Raw genomic sequence first — 24,953 nt, 5'->3', positions numbered from 1 at the left:
TTCTTTGGGAACCTCTTGGAAGGTTTCTGTCCCGGGTTATGCACATGCCAAGGCTGGCCTGTGGGCAAACTTTGCTTCTCCCCCAACTCTAGCACTGGCCTCCAACTGGAACCAGGCTCCACTTCCCAGACCTGTCCCTAAAGAGGTGGTGGCTCCAGGTGCAGGACCCAGGGATCCACCGAGGGCAGATGGAGAACCGAGACTTGCCCTCGCAGAGACACCAGGCCAGCTGGGTACTGGCCAGCACACCGGGCAGATCGGATCTCCGTGCCTGCAGGACCCCCAGCCCCAGGCACTGATGTCCCACCCCCTCAGCGAGAACCTCCACCTCCACGTGCACCTCTACCTGCTCGGGCTTTGGCAAGAGAACCCGAGGCAGAGGAGGAGTCACCGCCTCGGCAGGGAGAGCCTGCCCTGGCTCCCGCGCAACACCCAGATGCCCACGATCACTCACCCAGCCCTGCAGGGAGAAAGAGCCCCCGCTCTGGACAGAGACCCAGAGCCCTTGCCGGAAACACCACGTCCAGGGGAGCGGTCGGCTCTGCAGCCTCCATCCCTGTCTGCTCACCGTGGATGCCGGCAACTCGGTCTGCCCCCAGGGGACATGGAGTTCCTTTCCCCTGAACTGCTTTGCATTTGGTTTCTTTCCACCTTTCTGGTGATGTTTTATTTTTTGTATGGTTTCCTGTATTTTTGTTTTTTAAGTTGGGATTAGTAAACTTTTTCATCATTGTTGCAATCTGGGATCACTGTTGTGTAACTCTGGTGATACTGTGTTACCATCACCACTTTGTAGTTTCAGACCCGTTCGATCTTTATGCCCCACCCCCCAACAAAGCCTGGATTCAAGGCAAGCAAGCACGCCCTGTTCATCCCTCCCCCCGATCCTGAACACAATTTCATCTTTTCTTTCTGCATTCCTTCCTATATTCTTGGTGTCCCCAATCAATGACTCTCAGTGAAATGACTGAAGGAGTGTTTTTCGGACTCTCCCCCTACTGTAAGACTCCATTGGAGAGTTCTCATTTTTATGTCATTTGAACTAGCCTTTGATAGCTGAAAGGACGGTGTACGTCCTTTCAAGATACCATGTGCCAAACGAAGCCCTTTTGGCAACTGCCATCATTATCTCCAGGCAGGCATTGCTGTTTGAAGGGTGACATCTCAGCCAGAAGGCAGAGGCTGAGCTCCTCTTGTTGCACCAGCTCCCAAAAGAAGCCAAGAAAGGGAGCTGGAACAACAAACCACCCCCATGCCCAGGAAAGCGTTCTTCATGACAGAAGGCTAGAAAATGACCCAACATCCTTGTGGCCCAGAACCACTCTAGAAAATCACTGTTCCATAAAAAAGAGAAACACATGGGAAGTTCCAAGGAGAGGCAATGCCCATGGCCAGTGTACTTGAGAGACGGCCTGACCGCTCCGGGGAAGACACGCACCGACGGAACCCCTTGGGAAACAGCAGTGATAGTCCTCACCGTCGTAAGGGTTTCCTCTGGGGACAACCTGCCCTGGGCACCACACGAGGGAGCAGACCGGCTTCTCTTCCTCTGCCCCCACACCATTCACTCATGAAGGCAGCTCAGGTGTTCTCATGCCCTGCCTGCCTGCCTGCCTGGCTCATCCGTGAGCTGTGACCACCTCCAGGGTAGGACTCCACCTTTTCCTCTCTGTGTACCGTGAATCTGCACACAGTGGGCTTTCAGAACCTTAGGAGACTTGAGCCATTCCCGCTCGAGCCAGAACCCTCCCCAGGAAGGAAAACAGCTGTGGAGTCATTTTGGCCCCAGCACTGGTTCCGAAAGCCTGGCGGCTCCTACAGCCTCTACGGTGTGAAGAGGGAGGTCCCTTTTGACAGAGCTTTCCGGCTCTCAGATCTAAGCTGTTGTTTCACTGTCAGCTGTGTCTTCCGTTGCAGCCAGGTGGGCCACGCTGCTCCAAAGGAGCTCACAAGCTGAGTTTCAAGGGAGGACAGGGATGGCTACAACGTGCTGCAAACTGAGTGAGGGTCCCCACAATCCTCAGCAAAGGTCTGTGGTGTGCAAGTGGGGAGTAGAGGGCCCCCAAGTTCCAAAGGAAGGGAGGTAGTCGGGAGCTAAAGCCCTTGGCTGCTGTGGTAGCAGCTGCAGATGGCAGCTCGTCCACAGTGCACTTCGAATGAGGTCATATGAGCGGGACTCTGGAAATGGCTCCGAAATCAAGAGAAAGGGGTCAGGGTATGTGGGAATCCGGCGGGGGTGGGGGGTGGATGAAGGAAGGTGTCCCTCCTCTCTCCAGTGCAATTTGGTTTGGTGAGTCTCAAAGCTACCAGATGGCACTTCCCAAGTCAGGCCCCCGCAGGAATCAGGGTGGGCTGCCTGCCTCGGCCCCTGCCACAGGGACAAGCCACACCAGTGGCCTCCCTGAGCTCCAATGGCCGGATCTGGGGGGTCCTGTCTGGGTGCACACCTCCTTGCTGTGGCCAAGTTCCCCCCTTCTCTGAGCACCAGCTTCATCCTCTCGAATGAGGACATCGATTGCTACCTTGGCACGTTACTCTCTTCATCCTCTGAAGGCTCATTAGGCTTATCCTACAATTACTAGCTGGCCCGAAGAGATATCTCCTGAATCCAGATTAACCTGGAGTCTCCCAGGCTCATCTGGCATGTCTTCCCTGAAGTCTGCCAAAACCCACACCCTTGCATTTCCAGGGACTCCCCTTAGCCAGCTGGGCAGAAAACCCAGCATGCTTCAAACAAGCTGACAGAAAAGTGGGAGAGGACTCACGGGCAGACGGCTTCCCTCAGGTCTCGGGTGGAGCTCTGGGACCACAGCAGCAACGGGCCATCCCAGGCCCTGGGCTCAGCAGCGCCCTCATTCTCAGGCCGGCGGCTCTGCCCTGAGGGGAGCAGGAACGTCACCAACTGCCTCAGGCGGACCTCAAGCCCCTCCCACTGCTGGAGCCTGACCTGCCCCGGCCCCACCCCTTCCCCTACCCCAGCAGGACGAGAGCTCGTCTTCCCCTGGTTTCCAACGGGAGGCCCGGCCCTGGGCCCCGATTGGGCACTGCCCCAGCCCGGAGCCAATCACAGTGGCCAGGGAGGTGGAACGCACCGATTGGCCAGGGCCAGGTCATGTGACCATACTTCCCAGGAAACTCAAATATTACCAAGGTTCCCTAAGAAACCAATGAACAAAATTATCCAGTAAAGGCAAACCGTACTTTTTAATGAGGCCAATGTCACAGAAAAAAAAAAAAAATGCTCCACAGTAAACTGCTCAAGGAAGCTACTAAATAAACTTTCAGAAAAGTTTAGTAGGTTTTTTTTTTTTTAAATAGGGTGACGGAGAGATATACCTTTCCCATCTATGTGAATTTAGGTTTAAACTAGATTTCCCTTGGCTGTTATATAAGACAAAAAAACCCACATCACCCTCTTTCACTCCCCCCCACCCCCAAAAAGTGTTTTAATCTATTGAATTTTTGTGTCCTCAGTTGTGTCTGATTCACGGCAACTCACGAACTCTACACAGCCAGGCTCTTCCGTCCATGGAATTCAGGGCAATTTTTTCTGTCCCAGTAAATGCCCACCCTGGGTGATCCAAAGGCAAGGGCTCAGAGGCTCCTGAGAGACTAACTAACTCCTTTCAGCTGAGCACAGAGCTGGCTCCTCACTGGGATGCCTGTGGCCTGGGGCTCCCAGAGGGGAGAGCAGCACTCGCCCCACCGTGTGGTCACTGCTGGAAGTGCAGGCTGCTCCTCACTCCCCCTTGACAGTGTCCCTGAGGGCAGAACAGTGTGAATCGAATCAAGGTGGAAATGCAAACTCCAATGCAACCAACCTTCCCACAAGGTCTCCAAAACCACTCAGGAACAGGGAATTGGAAACTGCAGGGGATGACATGAATGGAGATGGAGACTTGACACCTTACACCGAGTTCACTTCCAGTTATCCCTAGACAAACTTTCCATGAAAACTTGTCACAAATCTAGAAGAACAATGAGCAGAAACCGGACACGTGCTTTGAGTCTTCACACACAAAACTAAAAGGCAGTCCACAAAAAAAAACCCAGAGAATACAGTGGACTTTGCAAAATCAAAGATATCTACTGTGGGAAAGACCTCATGACAAAAGCAAAAGACAGGTCATACATCGCGAGACGAATGAGTGGAAACACAAAGCTTATCAAGGATGTGTCTCCAAACAGACAAAGAACGCCAACACAACAAGCCTGTGAAAACTAGGGAAAGGTCTGAAGGGACACCAGACGGAGGAAGACACACACAGAGTATCCCGGATGATGTCCAGCACTGAGGGCCTGAAGAAACAACAGTCTAGTTGCACCCCCTCAGGCCTGTGTGACCGTGGATGAGGCCTCTGTTTCCCGGTGGCTCTGAGACATGGACAGGGAGGAAGGGGAAGAGAAGTCACTTGCATTTCTAATACTCACAGCAAAGTCTTCCAATGAGAAGGGAATTATCACCCCCACTGCCAATGCCATTCACTGAAGTGATACCCACGAGTCCATCTACCCCAGAAGGGAAGGATGGACCTGTTCTCACAAAACGGCGAGAGATGGAAGGAGGAAGATCAAGCCCACACCAATCACTGGAAAGAGAAGCTGTGCTCAGGGCTTGAAAGAATTCCTATTGGGAAAATCATGTCACAGCCCCACATGGCAATCCACAGCTTCCATGCTATTCCTCCCAAAATGCCAATGCATTTTCGCACCGAACAAAGAATTGCAAAGGGGGTACGGAAACAGAAAGGAGCCTACATTGTCAATACAATCCGACGAAAAAGCCCCGATACGGACATCCAAGGTTGTGTGAAAGGAAATTAGACGACCAAACTAGGATCCTCAGGAGAGTATCGGAGAAGGCAATGGCGACCCACTCCAGTACTCTTGCCTGGAAAATGTCCTGGACGGAGGAGCCTGGTAGGCTGCAGGCCATGGGGTCATGCAGAGTCAGACACGACTGAAGTGACTTAGCCGCAGCAGCAGCAGCAGCAGGACAGTATGCTATTGGGAATACAACAACACACACAGATCCAGATCGATGGAATAAAGTTGAGGGTCCAGAAACAAACCCCAGCATCCATGGTCAACTCATCTCTGACACAGACGGGGAGAATATCCAAATGGGAACAGGAAAGCCTCCTCAATCAATGTCCATGGGAAAACCAGACAGCTACATCTGAAGAACGCTATTGGTTTTGATCTCATACCACCTCAATATCGGGGAAAAACCTCACCCTAAAGACTGATGTCATGAGATAGCTAGAAAGAAGCGTCGGTCAAAGGCTCCTTAACATCAGAGTCTCCTTGCCATTTGCTGGGTGGAGGTCGAAATGGGTCTCTTCAAGTAAGGGAAAGAGGTAAACGAAGTACACCACTGGGTTTCCATCCAATGGAACCTCTTCACAACAGAGAAGCTAAGCATTCACAAATGCAAAAGATAGGAAACGGAACACGAGAGACTCCTTGCAAGTGGTGTATCTGAGAAGGGGTTCATATGGAAAGAGACGAAGAATGCACAGCACTCAGATTCCAAGAACCACCACCACCACCCTTGACCCTTCCCCCATGACCAACTCTGACCTAAAGCCTTTCTCTCCCTCTAACCTATCCCTAAAACATAACTCTCATCTAATCATATACATGTGCATCCCTAGCATCCATCCATCCATCCACACACGAGAGAGAAAGAGGAAGACACAGACGGAATTGAGAAAGGAAAAGAGAGGGACACAGCCAGAGAGAGACACGGAACCAAAGAGAGGAAAGGAGTCGATGGTCCAGACTTTTCCTCAATCTGTCTCGAAGGTAGAAGCAATGACAGCGCCCTTCCACCCCAGAAGGGGGAAAAGGACGGAAGGTTTGGAGAGGAAAAGACAAGAACGCAGGGAGCCAGTAGAAGCTCAGCCACCCGCAGAAGCCGAGCTGGGACACTTCAACAGAATCTCAATGGAAACAGAGGACCAGAAAGTTGGCTACTCTTTTCTATAAGAGAGGGAGACCTTCGAGTCTTCCTTTCGGTCCTCCAACTTGGATGCGGGGTCTCAAAACAGTCAGGAGGGGGAGTGCCTTTTCCTGGGGACCACGGCGCATCCAGGCCTCGTTCTGCCCCATTCTGTGCTGTGCCAGCCCTGGATGGAATCTTTCTTTCTGAAGTCTCAGCGCACGAGCTCCACGTGATATCGGCCCCAGGTGGAAAGGCATGGAGCTGCTCGTAGGCCGACAGGCCTAGGAAGCAGATGGGAGAATGACCCCCACTCTGCAGATGGAGAGACTGGGGAAACCCTGAGGGGCATATGGTTGTCAAGGGCCACACCACTTATGAGAAGAAGGAGCCTGGTCTGAGAGCAGCATGGTCCTCGGAGCTCAGGCCCTGGCTGAACCCAGGCCTCCCCAGGGCTGTGGGCTGGGCCGTGTGGGTGTCACTGTGCCTGCACATGGCCTAAGGGGGGTGATCGAGCAGTCAGAAACCCAGAGATTCCCTTGGGAAGTTTTGGGGAAGGGACCTCAGCACGAACCCCAGGAGATGATGTCACCTGCCGGCAACAGAACCCAACAGAACCCGCAATCCGGGTATCCAGGCCTCCAGAGCGGAGAGGAGCCCCCAGCAGGATCACTTGCTGCCAAGATGTTCTGCTGTTTGCCCCTGCCCAGAGGCCGGGGCCTCAGGAGAGCTCACAGGCAGTGTGCGTGGGCACCCTGTCGACGTTGGCTCAGGACACCCCCGAGAGGCCTCTGGCCCTTTGCCCGGAGAAACAGAAAGGTAACACGGGGAGCCCCAGGCCGGGCCAGGCCACCTCTCCCATGCCACCCGGAAACACCGGGTCCTTTGCCTGTGTGTGGGGATGCGGGTTTCTCGGGCTGTGTCCCCCTCAAGGAAGCCCAGGCGGATGTGGGGTCAGAAGCCTGTGGACAAGTTGTGTCCACACCCCAGGGGAGAGCAGGCTGGGCGGGATGGGGAGAGTGTGGGCAGCGCCGGCCCACCAGGCTGACCTCACACCCTCAGATGGGTCTCTTTCCTCCCGGGTGGGGATCTGAGCAGACACACGTCTCTGACCCTTCTGGGAAGAGAAGTTCGAGCAGGCAGAAGCAGCGGCTCCACTGGCCAGGCCCAGCTCGGAAAACTCCCAGCATGGCTGGCTGACGGTCACTGTCGTTGCAGAGCTTCCCACGTGATGAGGCCGAGGACGGGGACACCCCATCCAGCTCCCAGAGGGAGGGGTCGGAGCACCACCCGCTCGCCCGTGAGGCCCAGTGCAGGCTCCAGGTCAGCGTGCCCACGGAGGCATCAGCCCCACCGGGGGAGACGCGGAGGTGGGGAAGGCCTGCTGCCGAGACACCGCCCAGGATACAGCCGGCGGCCCAGTCTGAGGCTGCCACGGAGCTCAGCACACCCGGCTCCGACCCAGAGTCCAGAGAACCCTGGCCTCTGAGGCACCAGGAGGACCTGGAGCCCAGCACGCCAGAGCACAGAGGTGAGGACGCTGGGGCTGGTGCACGGGAGTGTGTGGGGAGGGGTGCTGAGCTACACAGGGACGAGTCCCCGAAAGCTGCTGCTGGGCCTGCAGCAAGCGCTGGCCTCACACCCCCCGCCCCCCATCTTGCACACTTCAGTCCCAAAAGACATCTGATGCTGGGTATTCTTTGGGAACCTCTTGGAAGGTTTCTGTCCCGGGGTACGCACATGCCAAGGCTGGCCTGTGGGCAAACTTTGCTTCTCCCCCAACTCTAGCACTGGCCTCCAACTGGAACCAGGCTCCACTTCCCAGACCTGTCCCTAAAGAGGTGGTGGCTCCAGGTGCAGGACCCAGGGATCCACCGAGGGCAGATGGAGAACCGAGACTTGCCCTCGCAGAGACACCAGGCCAGCTGGGTACTGGCCAGCACACCGGGCAGATCGGATCTCCGTGCCTGCAGGACCCCCAGCCCCAGGCACTGATGTCCCACCCCCTCAGCGAGAACCTCCACCTCCACGTGCACCTCTACCTGCTCGGGCTTTGGCAAGAGAACCCGAGGCAGAGGAGGAGTCACCGCCTCGGCAGGGAGAGCCTGCCCTGGCTCCCGCGCAACACCCAGATGCCCACGATCACTCACCCAGCCCTGCAGGGAGAAAGAGCCCCCGCTCTGGACAGAGACCCAGAGCCCTTGCCGGAAACACCACGTCCAGGGGAGCGGTCGGCTCTGCAGCCTCCATCCCTGTCTGCTCACCGTGGATGCCGGCAACTCGGTCTGCCCCCAGGGGACATGGAGTTCCTTTCCCCTGAACTGCTTTGCATTTGGTTTCTTTCCACCTTTCTGGTGATGTTTTATTTTTTGTATGGTTTCCTGTATTTTTGTTTTTTAAGTTGGGATTAGTAAACTTTTTCATCATTGTTGCAATCTGGGATCACTGTTGTGTAACTCTGGTGATACTGTGTTACCATCACCACTTTGTAGTTTCAGACCCGTTCGATCTTTATGCCCCACCCCCCAACAAAGCCTGGATTCAAGGCAAGCACGCCCTGTTCATCCCTCCCCCCGATCCTGAACACAATTTCATCTTTTCTTTCTGCATTCCTTCCCATATTCTTGGTGTCCCCAAACAATGACTCTCAGTGAAATGACTGAAGGAGTGTTTTTCGGACTCTCCACCTATTGTAAGACTCCATTGGAGAGTTCTCATTTTTATGTCATTTGAACTAGCCTTTGATAGCTGAAAGGACGGTGTACGTCCTTTCAAGATACCATGTGCCAAACGAAGCCCTTTTGGCAACTGCCATCATTATCTCCAGGCAGGCATTGCTGTTTGAAGGGTGACATCTCAGCCAGAAGGCAGAGGCTGAGCTCCTCTTGTTGCACCAGCTCCCAAAAGAAGCCAAGAAAGGGAGCTGGAACAACAAACCACCCCCATGCCCAGGAAAGCGTTCTTCATGACAGAAGGCTAGAAAATGACCCAACATCCTTGTGGCCCAGAACCACTCTAGAAAATCACTGTTCCATAAAAAAGAGAAACACATGGGAAGTTCCAAGGAGAGGCAATGCCCATGGCCAGTGTACTTGAGAGACGGCCTGACCGCTCCGGGGAAGACACGCACCGACGGAACCCCTTGGGAAACAGCAGTGATAGTCCTCACCGTCGTAAGGGTTTCCTCTGGGGACAACCTGCCCTGGGCACCACACGAGGGAGCAGACCGGCTTCTCTTCCTCTGCCCCCACACCGTTCACTCATGAAGGCAGCTCAGGTGTTCTCATGCCCTGCCTGCCTGCCTGCCTGGCTCATCCGTGAGCTGTGACCACCTCCAGGGTAGGACTCCACCTTTTCCTCTCTGTGTACCGTGAATCTGCACACAGTGGGCTTTCAGAACCTTAGGAGACTTGAGCCATTCCCGCTCGAGCCAGAACCCTCCCCAGGAAGGAAAACAGCTGTGGAGTCATTTTGGCCCCAGCACTGGTTCCGAAAGCCTGGCGGCTCCTACAGCCTCTACGGTGTGAAGAGGGAGGTCCCTTTTGACAGAGCTTTCCGGCTCTCAGATCTAAGCTGTTGTTTCACTGTCAGCTGTGTCTTCCGTTGCAGCCAGGTGGGCCACGCTGCTCCAAAGGAGCTCACAAGCTGAGTTTCAAGGGAGGACAGGGATGGCTACAACGTGCTGCAAACTGAGTGAGGGTCCCCACAATCCTCAGCAAAGGTCTGTGGTGTGCAAGTGGGGAGTAGAGGGCCCCCAAGTTCCAAAGGAAGGGAGGTAGTCGGGAGCTAAAGCCCTTGGCTGCTGTGGTAGCAGCTGCAGATGGCAGCTCGTCCACAGCGCACTTCGAATGAGGTCATATGAGCGGGACTCTGGAAATGGCTCCGAAATCAAGAGAAAGGGGTCAGGGTATGTGGGAATCCGGCGGGGGTGGGGGGTGGATGAAGGAAGGTGTCCCTCCTCTCTCCAGTGCAATTTGGTTTGGTGAGTCTCAAAGCTACCAGATGGCACTTCCCAAGTCAGGCCCCCGCAGGAATCAGGGTGGGCTGCCTGCCTCGGCCCCTGCCACAGGGACAAGCCACACCAGTGGCCTCCCTGAGCTCCAATGGCCGGATCTGGGGGGTCCTGTCTGGGTGCACACCTCCTTGCTGTGGCCATGTTCCCCCCTTCTCTGAGCACCAGCTTCATCCTCTCGAATGAGGACATCGATTGCTACCTTGGCACGTTACTCTCTTCATCCTCTGAAGGCTCATTAGGCTTATCCTACAATTACTAGCTGGCCCGAAGAGATATCTCCTGAATCCAGCTTAAGCTGGAGTCTCCCAGGCTCATCTGGCATGTCTTCCCTGAAGTCTGCCAAAACCCACACCCTTGCATTTCCAGGGACTCCCCTTAGCCAGCTGGGCAGAAAACCCAGCATGCTTCAAACAAGCTGACAGAAAAGTGGGAGAGGACTCACGGGCAGACGGCTTCCCTCAGGTCTCGGGTGGAGCTCTGGGACCACAGCAGCAACGGGCCATCCCAGGCCCTGGGCTCAGCAGCGCCCTCATTCTCAGGCCGGCGGCTCTGCCCTGAGGGGAGCAGGAACGTCACCAACTGCCGCAGGCGGACCTCAAGCCCCTCCCACTGCTGGAGCCTGACCTGCCCCGGCCCCACCCCTTCCCCTACCCCAGCAGGACGAGAGCTCGTCTTCCCCTGGTTTCCAACGGGAGGCCCGGCCCTGGGCCCCGATTGGGCACTGCCCCAGCCCGGAGCCAATCACAGTGGCCAGGGAGGTGGAACGCACCGATTGGCCAGGGCCAGGTCATGTGACCATACTCCCCAGGAAACTCAAATATTACCAAGGTTCCCTAAGAAACCAATGAACAAAATTATCCAGTAAAGGCAAACCGTACTTTTTAATGAGGCCAATGTCACAGAAAAAAAAAAAAATGCTCCACAGTAAACTGCTCAAGGAAGCTACTAAATAAACTTTCAGAAAAGTTTAGTAGGTTTTTTTTTTTAAATAGGGTGACGGAGAGATATACCTTTCCCGTCTATGTGAATTTAGGTTTAAACTAGATTTCCCTTGGCTGTTATATAAGACAAAAAAACCCACATCACCCTCTTTCACTCCCCCCACCCCCAAAAAGTGTTTTAATCTATTGAATTTTTGTGTCCTCAGTTGTGTCTGATTCACGGCAACTCACGAACTCTACACAGCCAGGCTCTTCCGTCCATGGAATTCAGGGCAATTTTTTCTGTCCCAGTAAATGCCCACCCTGGGTGATCCAAAGGCAAGGGCTCAGAGGCTCCTGAGAGACTAACTAACTCCTTTCAGCTGAGCACAGAGCTGGCTCCTGACTGGGATGCCTGTGGCCTGGGGCTCCCAGAGGGGAGAGCAGCACTCGCCCCACCGTGTGGTCACTGCTGGAAGTGCAGGCTGCTCCTCACTCCCCCTTGACAGTGTCCCTGAGGGCAGAACAGTGTGAATCGAATCAAGGTGGAAATGCAAACTCCAATGCAACCAACCTTCCCACAAGGTCTCCAAAACCACTCAGGAACAGGGAATTGGAAACTGCAGGGGATGACATGAATGGAGATGGAGACTTGACACCTTACACCGAGTTCACTTCCAGTTATCCCTAGACAAACTTTCCATGAAAACTTGTCACAAATCTAGAAGAACAATGAGCAGAAACCGGACACGTGCTTTGAGTCTTCACACACAAAACTAAAAGGCAGTCCACAAAAAAAACCCAGAGAATACAGTGGACTTTGCAAAATCAAAGATATCTACTGTGGGAAAGACCTCATGACAAAAGCAAAAGACAGGTCATACATCGCGAGACGAATGAGTGGAAACACAAAGCTTATCAAGGATGTGTCTCCAAACAGACAAAGAACGCCAACACAACAAGCCTGTGAAAATTAGGGAAAGGTCTGAAGGGACACCAGACGGAGGAAGCCACACACAGAGTATCCCGGATGATGTCCAGCACTGAGGGCCTGAAGAAACGACAGTCTAGTTGCACCCCCTCAGGCCTGTGTGACCGTGGATGAGGCCTCTGTTTCCCGGTGGCTCTGAGACATGGACAGGGAGGAAGGGGAAGAGAAGTCACTTGCATTTCTAATACTCACAGCAAAGTCTTCCAATGAGAAGGGAATTATCACCCCCACTGCCAATGCCATTCACTGAAGTGATACCCACGAGTCCATCTACCCCAGAAGGGAAGGATGGACCTGTTCTCACAAAACGGCGAGAGATGGAAGGAGGAAGATCAAGCCCACACCAATCACTGGAAAGAGAAGCTGTGCTCAGGGCTTGAAAGAATTCCTATTGGGAAAATCATGTCACAGCCCCACATGGCAATCCACAGCTTCCATGCTATTCCTCCCAAAAAGCCAATGCATTTTCGCACGGAACAAAGAATTGCAAAAGGGGTACGGAAACAGAAAAGAGCCTACATTGTCAATACAATCCGACGAAAAAGCCCCGATACGGACATCCAAGGTTGTGTGAAAGGAAATTAGACGACCAAACTAGGATCCTCAGGAGAGTATCGGAGAAGGCAATGGCGACCCACTCCAGTACTCTTGCCTGGAAAATGTCCTGGACGGAGGAGCCTGGTAGGCTGCAGGCCATGGGGTCATGCAGAGTCAGACACGACTGAAGTGACTTAGCCGCAGCAGCAGCAGCAGGACAGTATGCTATTGGGAATACAACAACACACACAGATCCAGATCGATGGAATAAAGTTGAGGGTCCAGAAACAAACCCCAGCATCCATGGTCAACTCATCTCTGACACAGACGGGGAGAATATCCAAATGGGAACAAGAAAGCCTCTTCAATCAATGTCCATGGGAAAACCAGACAGCTACATCTGAAGAACGCTATTGGTTTTGATCTCATACCACCTCAATATCGGGGAAAAACCTCACCCTAAAGACTGATGTCATGAGATAGCTAGAAAGAAGCGTAGGTCAAAGGCTCCTTAACATCAGAGTCTCCTTGCCATTTGCTGGGCGGAGGTCGAAATGGGTCTCTTCAAGTAAGGGAAAGAGGTAAACGAAGTACACCACTGGGTTTCCATCCAATGGAACCTCTTCACAACAGAGAAGCTAAGCATTCACAAATGCAAAAGATAGGAAACGGAACACGAGAGACTCCTTGCAAGTGGTGTATCTGAGAAGGGGTTCATATGGAAAGAGACGAAGAATGCACAGCACTCAGATTCCAAGAAACACCACCACCACCCTTGACCCTTCCCCCATGACCAACTCTGACCTAAAGCCTTTCTCTCCCTCTAACCTATCCCTAAAACATAACCCTCATCTAATCATATACATGGGCATCCCTAGCATCCATCCATCCATCCACACACGAGAGAGAAAGAGGAAGACACAGACGGAATTGAGAAAGGAAAAGAGAGGGACACAGCCAGAGAGAGACACGGAACCAAAGAGAGGAAAGGAGTCGATGGTCCAGACTTTTCCTCAATCTGTCTCGAAGGTAGAAGCAATGACAGCGCCCTTCCACCCCAGAAGGGGGAAAAGGACGGAAGGTTTGGAGAGGAAAAGACAAGAACGCAGGGAGCCATTAGAAGCTCAGCCACCCGCAGAAGCCGAGCTGGGACAGTTGAACAGAATCTCAATGGAAACAGAGGACCAGAAAGTTGGCTACTCTTTTCTATAAGAGAGGGAGACCTTCGAGTCTTCCTTTTGGTCCTCCAACTTGGATGCGGGGTCTCAAAACAGTCAGGAGGGGGAGTGCCTTTTCCTGGGTACCACGGCGCATCCAGGCCTCGTTCTGCCCCATTCTGTGCTGTGTCAGCCCTGGATGGAATCTTTCTTTCTGAAGTCTCAGCGCACGAGCTCCACGTGATATCGGCCCCAGGTGGAAAGGCATGGAGCTGCTCGTAGGCCGACAGGCCTAGGAAGCAGATGGGAGAATGACCCCCACTCTGCAGATGGAGAGACTGGGGAAACCCTGAGGGGCATATGGTTGTCAAGGGCCACACCACTTATGAGAAGAAGGAGCCTGGTCTGAGAGCAGCATGGTCCTCGGAGCTCAGGCCCTGGCTGAACCCAGGCCTCCCCAGGGCTGTGGGCTGGGCCGTGTGGGTGTCACTGTGCCTGCACATGGCCTAAGGGGGGTGATCGAGCAGTCAGAAACCCAGAGATTCCCTTGGGAAGTTTTGGGGAAGGGACCTCAGCACAAACCCCAGGAAATGATGTCACCTGCCGGCAACAGAACCCAACAGAACCCGCAATCCGGGTATCCAGGCCTCCAGAGCGGAGAGGAGCCCCCAGCCAGATCACTTGCTGCCAAGATGTTCTGCTGTTTGCCCCTGCCCAGAGGCCGGGGCCTCAGGAGAGCTCACAGGCAGTGTGCGTGGGCACCCTGTCGACGTTCGCTCAGGACAACCCCGAGAGGCCTCTGGCCCTTTGCCCGGAGAAACAGAAAGGTAACACGGGGAGCCCCAGGCCGGGCCAGGCCACCTCTCCCATGCCACCCGGAAACACCGGGTCCTTTGCCTGTGTGTGGGGATGTGGGTTTCTCGGGGTGTGTCCCCCTCAAGGAAGCCCAGGCGGATGTGGGGTCAGAAGCCTGTGGACAAGTTGTGTCCACACCCCAGGGGAGAGCAGGCTGGGCGGGATGGGGAGAGTGTGGGCAGCGCCGGCCCGCCAGGCTGACCTCACACCCTCAGATGGGTCTCTTTCCTCCCGGGTGGGGATCTGAGCAGACACACGTCTCTGACCCTTCTGGGAAGAGAAGTTCGAGCAGGCAGAAGCAGCGGCTCCACTGGCCAGGCCCAGCTCGGAAAACTCCCAGCATGGCTGGCTGACGGTCACTGTCGTTGCAGAGCTTCCCACGTGATGAGGCCGAGGACGGGGACACCCCATCCAGCTCCCAGAGGGAGGGGTCGGAGCACCACCCGCCCGCCCGTGAGGCCCAGTGCAGGCTCCAGGTCAGCGTGCCCACGGAGGCATCAGCCCCACCGGGGGAGACGCGGAGGTGGGGAAGGCCTGCTGCCGAGACACCGCCCAGGATACAGCCGGCGGCCCAGTCTGAGGCTGCCACGGAGCTCAGCACACCCGGCTCCGACCCAGAGTCCAGAGAACCCCGGCCTCTGAGGCACCAGGAGGACCTGGAGCCCAGCACGCCAGAGCACAGAGGTGAGGACGCTGGGGCTGGTGCACGGGAGTGTGTGGGGAGGGGTGCTGAGCTACACAGGGACGAGTCCCCGAAAGCTGCTGCTGGGCCTGCAGCAAGCGCTGGCCTCACACCCCCCGCCCCCCATCTTGCACACTTCAGTCCCAAAAGACATCTGATGCTGGGTATTCTTTGGGAACCTCTTGGAAGGTTTCTGTCCCGGGGTACGCACATGCCAAGGCTGGCCTGTGGGCAAACCTTGCTTCTCCCCCAACTCTAGCACTGGCCTCCAACTGGAACCAGGCTCCACTTCCCAGACCTGTCCCTAAAGAGGTGGTGGCTCCAGGTGCAGGACCCAGGGATCCACCGAGGGCAGATGGAGAACCGAGACTTGCCCTCGCAGAGACACCAGGCCAGCAGGGTACTGGCCAGCACACCGGGCAGATCGGATCTCCGTGCCTGCAGGACCCCCAGCCCCAGGCACTGATGTCCCACCCCCTCAGCGAGAACCTCCACCTCCACGTGCACCTCTACCTGCTCGGGCTTTGGCAAGAGAACCCGAGGCAGAGGAGGAGTCACCGCCTCGGCAGGGAGAGCCTGCCCTGGCTCCCGCGCAACACCCAGATGCCCACGATCACTCACCCAGCCCTGCAGGGAGAAAGAGCCCCCGCTCTGGACAGAGACCCAGAGCCCTTGCCGGAAACACCACGTCCAGGGGAGCGGTCGGCTCTGCAGCCTCCATCCCTGTCTGCTCACCGTGGATGCCGGCAACTCGGTCTGCCCCCAGGGGACATGGAGTTCCTTTCCCCTGAACTGCTTTGCATTTGGTTTGTTTCCACCTTTCTGGTGATGTTTTATTTTTTGTATGGTTTCCTGTATTTTTGTTGGTTAAGTTGGGATTAGTAAACTTTTTCATCATTGTTGCAATCTGGGATCACTGTTGTGTAACTCTGGTGATACTGTGTTACCATCACCACTTTGTAGTTTCAGACCCGTTCGATCTTTATGCCCCACCCCCCAACAAAGCCTGGATTCAAGGCAAGCACGCCCTGTTCATCCCTCCCCCCGATCCTGAACACAATTTCATCTTTTCTTTCTGCATTCCTTCCTATATTCTTGGTGTCCCCAATCAATGACTCTCAGTGAAATGACTGAAGGAGTGTTTTTCGGACTCTCCACCTACTGTAAGACTCCATTGGAGAGTTCTCATTTTTATGTCATTTGAACTAGCCTTTGATAGCTGAAAGGACGGTGTACGTCCTTTCAAGATACCATGTGCCAAACGAAGCCCTTTTGGCAACTGCCATCATTATCTCCAGGCAGGCATTGCTGTTTGAAGGGTGACATCTCAGCCAGAAGGCAGAGGCTGAGCTCCTCTTGTTGCACCAGCTCCCAAAAGAAGCCAAGAAAGGGAGCTGGAACAACAAACCACCCCCATGCCCAGGAAAGCGTTCTTCATGACAGAAGGCTAGAAAATGACCCAACATCCTTGTGGCCCAGAACCACTCTAGAAAATCACTGTTCCATAAAAAAGAGAAACACATGGGAAGTTCCAAGGAGAGGCAATGCCCATGGCCAGTGTACTTGAGAGACGGCCTGACCGCTCCGGGGAAGACACGCACCGACGGAACCCCTTGGGAAACAGCAGTGATAGTCCTCACCGTCGTAAGGGTTTCCTCTGGGGACAACCTGCCCTGGGCACCACACGAGGGAGCAGACCGGCTTCTCTTCCTCTGCCCCCACACCGTTCACTCATGAAGGCAGCTCAGGTGTTCTCATGCCCTGCCTGCCTGCCTGCCTGGCTCATCCGTGAGCTGTGACCACCTCCAGGGTAGGACTCCACCTTTTCCTCTCTGTGTACCGTGAATCTGCACACAGTGGGCTTTCAGAACCTTAGGAGACTTGAGCCATTCCCGCTCGAGCCAGAACCCTCCCCAGGAAGGAAAACAGCTGTGGAGTCATTTTGGCCCCAGCACTGGTTCCGAAAGCCTGGCGGCTCCTACAGCCTCTACGGTGTGAAGAGGGAGGTCCCTTTTGACAGAGCTTTCCGGCTCTCAGATCTAAGCTGTTGTTTCACTGTCAGCTGTGTCTTCCGTTGCAGCCAGGTGGGCCACGCTGCTCCAAAGGAGCTCACAAGCTGAGTTTCAAGGGAGGACAGGGATGGCTACAACGTGCTGCAAACTGAGTGAGGGTCCCCACAATCCTCAGCAAAGGTCTGTGGTGTGCAAGTGGGGAGTAGAGGGCCCCCAAGTTCCAAAGGAAGGGAGGTAGTCGGGAGCTAAAGCCCTTGGCTGCTGTGGTAGCAGCTGCAGATGGCAGCTCGTCCACAGTGCACTTCGAATGAGGTCATATGAGCGGGACTCTGGAAATGGCTCCGAAATCAAGAGAAAGGGGTCAGGGTATGTGGGAATCCGGCGGGGGTGGGGGGTGGATGAAGGAAGGTGTCCCTCCTCTCTCCAGTGCAATTTGGTTTGGTGAGTCTCAAAGCTACCAGATGGCACTTCCCAAGTCAGACCCCCGCAGGAATCAGGGTGGGCTGCCTGCCTCGGCCCCTGCCACAGGGACAAGCCACACCAGTGGCCTCCCTGAGCTCCAATGGCCGGATCTGGGGGGTCCTGTCTGGGTGCACACCTCCTTGCTGTGGCCAAGTTCCCCCCTTCTCTGAGCACCAGCTTCATCCTCTCGAATGAGGACATCGATTGCTACCTTGGCACGTTACTCTCTTCATCCTCTGAAGGCTCATTAGGCTTATCCTACAATTACTAGCTGGCCCGAAGAGATATCTCCTGAATCCAGATTAACCTGGAGTCTCCCAGGCTCATCTGGCATGTCTTCCCTGAAGTCTGCCAAAACCCACACCCTTGCATTTCCAGGGACTCCCCTTAGCCAGCTGGGCAGAAAACCCAGCATGCTTCAAACAAGCTGACAGAAAAGTGGGAGAGGACTCACGGGCAGACGGCTTCCCTCAGGTCTCGGGTGGAGCTCTGGGACCACAGCAGCAACGGGCCATCCCAGGCCCTGGGCTCAGCAGCGCCCTCATTCTCAGGCCGGCGGCTCTGCCCTGAGGGGAGCAGGAACGTCACCAACTGCCGCAGGCGGACCTCAAGCCCCTCCCACTGCTGGAGCCTGACCTGCCCCGGCCCCACCCCTTCCCCTACCCCAGCAGGACGAGAGCTCGTCTTCCCCTGGTTTCCAACGGGAGGCCCGGCCCTGGGCCCCGATTGGGCACTGCCCCAGCCCGGAGCCAATCACAGTGGCCAGGGAGGTGGAACGCACCGATTGGCCAGGGCCAGGTCATGTGACCATACTCCCCAGGAAACTCAAATATTACCAAGGTTCCCTAAGAAACCAATGAACAAAATTATCCAGTAAAGGCAAACCGTACTTTTTAATGAGGCCAATGTCACAGAAAAAAAAAAAAAATGCTCCACAGTAAACTGCTCAAGGAAGCTACTAAATAAACTTTCAGAAAAGTTTAGTAGGTTTTTTTTTTTTTTAAATAGGGTGACGGAGAGATATACCTTTCCCATCTATGTGAATTTAGGTTTAAACTAGATTTCCCTTGGCTGTTATATAAGACAAAAAAACCCACATCACCCTCTTTCACTCCCCCCAACCCCCAAAAAGTGTTTTAATCTATTGAATTTTTGTGTCCTCAGTTGTGTCTGATTCACGGCAACTCACGAACTCTACACAGCCAGGCTCTTCCGTCCATGGAATTCAGGGCAATTTTTTCTGTCCCAGTAAATGCCCACCCTGGGTGATCCAAAGGCAAGGGCTCAGAGGCTCCTGAGAGACTAACTAACTCCTTTCAGCTGAGCACAGAGCTGGCTCCTCACTGGGATGCCTGTGGCCTGGGGCTCCCAGAGGGGAGAGCAGCACTCGCCCCACCGTGTGGTCACTGCTGGAAGTGCAGGCTGCTCCTCACTCCCCCTTGACAGTGTCCCTGAGGGCAGAACAGTGTGAATCGAATCAAGGTGGAAATGCAAACTCCAATGCAACCAACCTTCCCACAAGGTCTCCAAAACCACTCAGGAACAGGGAATTGGAAACTGCAGGGGATGACATGAATGGAGATGGAGACTGGACACCTTACACCGAGTTCACTTCCAGTTATCCCTAGACAAACTTTCCATGAAAACTTGTCACAAATCTAGAAGAACAATGAGCAGAAACCGGACACGTGCTTTGAGTCTTCACACACAAAACTAAAAGGCAGTCCACAAAAAAAACCCCAGAGAATACAGTGGACTTTGCAAAATCAAAGATATCTACTGTGGGAAAGACCTCATGACAAAAGCAAAAGACAGGTCATACATCGCGAGACGAATGAGTGGAAACACAAAGCTTATCAAGGATGTGTCTCCAAACAGACAAAGAACGCCAACACAACAAGCCTGTGAAAACTAGGGAAAGGTCTGAAGGGACACCAGACGGAGGAAGACACACACAGAGTATCCCGGATGATGTCCAGCACTGAGGGCCTGAAGAAACAACAGTCTAGTTGCACCCCCTCAGGCCTGTGTGACCGTGGATGAGGCCTCTGTTTCCCGGTGGCTCTGAGACATGGACAGGGAGGAAGGGGAAGAGAAGTCACTTGCATTTCTAATACTCACAGCAAAGTCTTCCAATGAGAAGGGAATTATCACCCCCACTGCCAATGCCATTCACTGAAGTGATACCCACGAGTCCATCTACCCCAGAAGGGAAGGATGGACCTGTTCTCACAAAACGGCGAGAGATGGAAGGAGGAAGATCAAGCCCACACCAATCACTGGAAAGAGAAGCTGTGCTCAGGGCTTGAAAGAATTCCTATTGGGAAAATCATGTCACAGCCCCACATGGCAATCCACAGCTTCCATGCTATTCCTCCCAAAATGCCAATGCATTTTCGCACCGAACAAAGAATTGCAAAGGGGGTACGGAAACAGAAAGGAGCCTACATTGTCAATACAATCCGACGAAAAAGCCCCGATACGGACATCCAAGGTTGTGTGAAAGGAAATTAGACGACCAAACTAGGATCCTCAGGAGAGTATCGGAGAAGGCAATGGCGACCCACTCCAGTACTCTTGCCTGGAAAATGTCCTGGACGGAGGAGCCTGGTAGGCTGCAGGCCATGGGGTCATGCAGAGTCAGACACGACTGAAGTGACTTAGCCGCAGCAGCAGCAGCAGCAGGACAGTATGCTATTGGGAATACAACAACACACACAGATCCAGATCGATGGAATAAAGTTGAGGGTCCAGAAACAAACCCCAGCATCCATGGTCAACTCATCTCTGACACAGACGGGGAGAATATCCAAATGGGAACAGGAAAGCCTCTTCAATCAATGTCCATGGGAAAACCAGACAGCTACATCTGAAGAACGCTATTGGTTTTGATCTCATACCACCTCAATATCGGGGAAAAACCTCACCCTAAAGACTGATGTCATGAGATAGCTAGAAAGAAGCGTCGGTCAAAGGCTCCTTAACATCAGAGTCTCCTTGCCATTTGCTGGGCGGAGGTCGAAATGGGTCTCTTCAAGTAAGGGAAAGAGGTAAACGAAGTACACCACTGGGTTTCCATCCAATGGAACCTCTTCACAACAGAGAAGCTAAGCATTCACAAATGCAAAAGATAGGAAACGGAACACGAGAGACTCCTTGCAAGTGGTGTATCTGAGAAGGGGTTCATATGGAAAGAGACGAAGAATGCACAGCACTCAGATTCCAAGAAACACCACCACCACCCTTGACCCTTCCCCCATGACCAACTCTGACCTAAAGCCTTTCTCTCCCTCTAACCTATCCCTAAAACATAACTCTCATCTAATCATATACATGTGCATCCCTAGCATCCATCCATCCATCCACACACGAGAGAGAAAGAGGAAGACACAGACGGAATTGAGAAAGGAAAAGAGAGGGACACAGCCAGAGAGAGACACGGAACCAAAGAGAGGAAAGGAGTCGATGGTCCAGACTTTTCCTCAATCTGTCTCGAAGGTAGAAGCAATGACAGCGCCCTTCCACCCCAGAAGGGGGAAAAGGACGGAAGGTTTGGAGAGGAAAAGACAAGAACGCAGGGAGCCAGTAGAAGCTCAGCCACCCGCAGAAGCCGAGCTGGGACACTTCAACAGAATCTCAATGGAAACAGAGGACCAGAAAGTTGGCTACTCTTTTCTATAAGAGAGGGAGACCTTCGAGTCTTCCTTTCGGTCCTCCAACTTGGATGCGGGGTCTCAAAACAGTCAGGAGGGGGAGTGCCTTTTCCTGGGTACCACGGCGCATCCAGGCCTCGTTCTGCCCCATTCTGTGCTGTGCCAGCCCTGGATGGAATCTTTCTTTCTGAAGTCTCAGCGCACGAGCTCCACGTGATATCGGCCCCAGGTGGAAAGGCATGGAGCTGCTCGTAGGCCGACAGGCCTAGGAAGCAGATGGGAGAATGACCCCCACTCTGCAGATGGAGAGACTGGGGAAACCCTGAGGGGCATATGGTTGTCAAGGGCCACACCACTTATGAGAAGAAGGAGCCTGGTCTGAGAGCAGCATGGTCCTCGGAGCTCAGGCCCTGGCTGAACCCAGGCCTCCCCAGGGCTGTGGGCTGGGCCGTGTGGGTGTCACTGTGCCTGCACATGGCCTAAGGGGGGTGATCGAGCAGTCAGAAACCCAGAGATTCCCTTGGGAAGTTTTGGGGAAGGGACCTCAGCACGAACCCCAGGAGATGATGTCACCTGCCGGCAACAGAACCCATCAGAACCCGCAATCCGGGTATCCAGGCCTCCAGAGCGGAGAGGAGCCCCCAGCCAGATCACTTGCTGCCAAGATGTTCTGCTGTTTGCCCCTGCCCAGAGGCCGGGGCCTCAGGAGAGCTCACAGGCAGTGTGCGTGGGCACCCTGTCGACGTTGGCTCAGGACACCCCCGAGAGGCCTCTGGCCCTTTGCCCGGAGAAACAGAAAGGTAACACGGGGAGCCCCAGGCCGGGCCAGGCCACCTCTCCCATGCCACCCGGAAACACCGGGTCCTTTGCCTGTGTGTGGGGATGCGGGTTTCTCGGGCTGTGTCCCCCTCAAGGAAGCCCAGGCGGATGTGGGGTCAGAAGCCTGTGGACAAGTTGTGTCCACACCCCAGGGGAGAGCAGGCTGGGCGGGATGGGGAGAGTGTGGGCAGCGCCGGCCCGCCAGGCTGACCTCACACCCTCAGATGGGTCTCTTTCCTCCCGGGTGGGGATCTGAGCAGACACACGTCTCTGACCCTTCTGGGAAGAGAAGTTCGAGCAGGCAGAAGCAGCGGCTCCACTGGCCAGGCCCAGCTCGGAAAACTCCCAGCATGGCTGGCTGACGGTCACTGTCGTTGCAGAGCTTCCCACGTGACGAGGCCGAGGACGGGGACACCCCATCCAGCTCCCAGAGGGAGGGGTCGGAGCACCACCCGCTCGCCCGTGAGGCCCAGTGCAGGCTCCAGGTCAGCGTGCCCACGGAGGCATCAGCCCCACCGGGGGAGACGCGGAGGTGGGGAAGGCCTGCTGCCGAGACACCGCCCAGGATACAGCCGGCGGCCCAGTCTGAGGCTGCCACGGAGCTCAGCACACCCGGCTCCGACCCAGAGTCCAGAGAACCCCGGCCTCTGAGGCACCAGGAGGACCTGGAGCCCAGCACGCCAGAGCACAGAGGTGAGGACGCTGGGGCTGGTGCACGGGAGTGTGTGGGGAGGGGTGCTGAGCTACACAGGGACGAGTCCCCGAAAGCTGCTGCTGGGCCTGCAGCAAGCGCTGGCCTCACACCCCCCGCCCCCCATCTTGCACACTTCAGTCCCAAAAGACATCTGACGCTGGGTATTCTTTGGGAACCTCTTGGAAGGTTTCTGTCCCGGGTTATGCACATGCCAAGGCTGGCCTGTGGGCAAACTTTGCTTCTCCCCCAACTCTAGCACTGGCCTCCAACTGGAACCAGGCTCCACTTCCCAGACCTGTCCCTAAAGAGGTGGTGGCTCCAGGTGCAGGACCCAGGGATCCACCGAGGGCAGATGGAGAACCGAGACTTGCCCTCGCAGAGACACCAGGCCAGCTGGGTACTGGCCAGCACACCGGGCAGATCGGATCTCCGTGCCTGCAGGACCCCCAGCCCCAGGCACTGATGTCCCACCCCCTCAGCGAGAACCTCCACCTCCACGTGCACCTCTACCTGCTCGGGCTTTGGCAAGAGAACCCGAGGCAGAGGAGGAGTCACCGCCTCGGCAGGGAGAGCCTGCCCTGGCTCCCGCGCAACACCCAGATGCCCACGATCACTCACCCAGCCCTGCAGGGAGAAAGAGCCCCCGCTCTGGACAGAGACCCAGAGCCCTTGCCGGAAACACCACGTCCAGGGGAGCGGTCGGCTCTGCAGCCTCCATCCCTGTCTGCTCACCGTGGATGCCGGCAACTCGGTCTGCCCCCAGGGGACATGGAGTTCCTTTCCCCTGAACTGCTTTGCATTTGGTTTCTTTCCACCTTTCTGGTGATGTTTTATTTTTTGTATGGTTTCCTGTATTTTTGTTTTTTAAGTTGGGATTAGTAAACTTTTTCATCATTGTTGCAATCTGGGATCACTGTTGTGTAACTCTGGTGATACTGTGTTACCATCACCACTTTGTAGTTTCAGACCCGTTCGATCTTTATGCCCCACCCCCCAACAAAGCCTGGATTCAAGGCAAGCAAGCACGCCCTGTTCATCCCTCCCCCCGATCCTGAACACAATTTCATCTTTTCTTTCTGCATTCCTTCCTATATTCTTGGTGTCCCCAATCAATGACTCTCAGTGAAATGACTGAAGGAGTGTTTTTCGGACTCTCCACCTACTGTAAGACTCCATTGGAGAGTTCTCATTTTTATGTCATTTGAACTAGCCTTTGATAGCTGAAAGGACGGTGTACGTCCTTTCAAGATACCATGTGCCAAACGAAGCCCTTTTGGCAACTGCCATCATTATCTCCAGGCAGGCATTGCTGTTTGAAGGGTGACATCTCAGCCAGAAGGCAGAGGCTGAGCTCCTCTTGTTGCACCAGCTCCCAAAAGAAGCCAAGAAAGGGAGCTGGAACAACAAACCACCCCCATGCCCAGGAAAGCGTTCTTCATGACAGAAGGCTAGAAAATGACCCAACATCCTTGTGGCCCAGAACCACTCTAGAAAATCACTGTTCCATAAAAAAGAGAAACACATGGGAAGTTCCAAGGAGAGGCAATGCCCATGGCCAGTGTACTTGAGAGACGGCCTGACCGCTCCGGGGAAGACACGCACCGACGGAACCCCTTGGGAAACAGCAGTGATAGTCCTCACCGTCGTAAGGGTTTCCTCTGGGGACAACCTGCCCTGGGCACCACACGAGGGAGCAGACCGGCTTCTCTTCCTCTGCCCCCACACCATTCACTCATGAAGGCAGCTCAGGTGTTCTCATGCCCTGCCTGCCTGCCTGCCTGGCTCATCCGTGAGCTGTGACCACCTCCAGGGTAGGACTCCACCTTTTCCTCTCTGTGTACCGTGAATCTGCACACAGTGGGCTTTCAGAACCTTAGGAGACTTGAGCCATTCCCGCTCGAGCCAGAACCCTCCCCAGGAAGGAAAACAGCTGTGGAGTCATTTTGGCCCCAGCACTGGTTCCGAAAGCCTGGCGGCTCCTACAGCCTCTACGGTGTGAAGAGGGAGGTCCCTTTTGACAGAGCTTTCCGGCTCTCAGATCTAAGCTGTTGTTTCACTGTCAGCTGTGTCTTCCGTTGCAGCCAGGTGGGCCACGCTGCTCCAAAGGAGCTCACAAGCTGAGTTTCAAGGGAGGACAGGGATGGCTACAACGTGCTGCAAACTGAGTGAGGGTCCCCACAATCCTCAGCAAAGGTCTGTGGTGTGCAAGTGG

General features: G+C 54.8%; 1 protein-coding gene and 1 long non-coding RNA gene across 2 annotated transcripts in view; one reads left to right on the top strand and one right to left on the bottom strand.

Moving 5' to 3' along the window:
• Nucleotides 1-24,953, bottom strand: part of LOC145527776 (uncharacterized) — a 681,763-nt gene that overhangs the window by 182,597 nt on the left and 474,213 nt on the right. The window contains exons 63-65 of the long non-coding RNA XR_014069857.1: nt 18,030-18,141; nt 10,402-10,513; nt 2,766-2,877 (exon numbers count right to left, since the gene is read on the bottom strand). This is a non-coding gene — a long non-coding RNA (uncharacterized LOC145527776). The remainder of the gene's footprint in view (nt 1-2,765; nt 2,878-10,401; nt 10,514-18,029; nt 18,142-24,953) is intronic.
• On the top strand, nt 14,193-17,234 carry LOC145527741 (uncharacterized). The gene is made up of 3 exons (XM_081545808.1): nt 14,193-14,391; nt 14,791-15,103; nt 15,361-17,234. Exons 1-3 carry the CDS (start codon nt 14,257-14,259, stop codon nt 15,981-15,983), a joined length of 1,071 nt encoding a protein of 356 aa, XP_081401934.1. The 5' UTR covers nt 14,193-14,256; the 3' UTR covers nt 15,984-17,234.

This window comes from Giraffa tippelskirchi, chromosome 11 (genome assembly GCF_054371585.1).
Source record: "Giraffa tippelskirchi isolate mGirTip1 chromosome 11, T2T-mGirTip1v1.2.pri, whole genome shotgun sequence".
Lineage (NCBI taxonomy): Eukaryota > Metazoa > Chordata > Mammalia > Artiodactyla > Giraffidae > Giraffa > Giraffa tippelskirchi.
Note: the sequence above shows the minus strand (reverse complement) of the source record. Positions and strands in the feature narration are given on the sequence as shown.

Excerpts from the sequence above, each read along its gene's own strand:
- LOC145527741 (XM_081545808.1), top strand. The coding sequence starts at position 14,257 with ATGTTCTGCTGTTTGCCCCTGCCCAGAGGCCGGGGCCTCAGGAGAGCT. Across the intron at positions 14,392-14,790 it reads TTGCCCGGAGAAACAGAAAG|AGCTTCCCACGTGATGAGGC; the intron begins GTAACACGGGGA and ends CTGTCGTTGCAG. Across the intron at positions 15,104-15,360 it reads CAGCACGCCAGAGCACAGAG|CACTGGCCTCCAACTGGAAC; the intron begins GTGAGGACGCTG and ends CCCCAACTCTAG.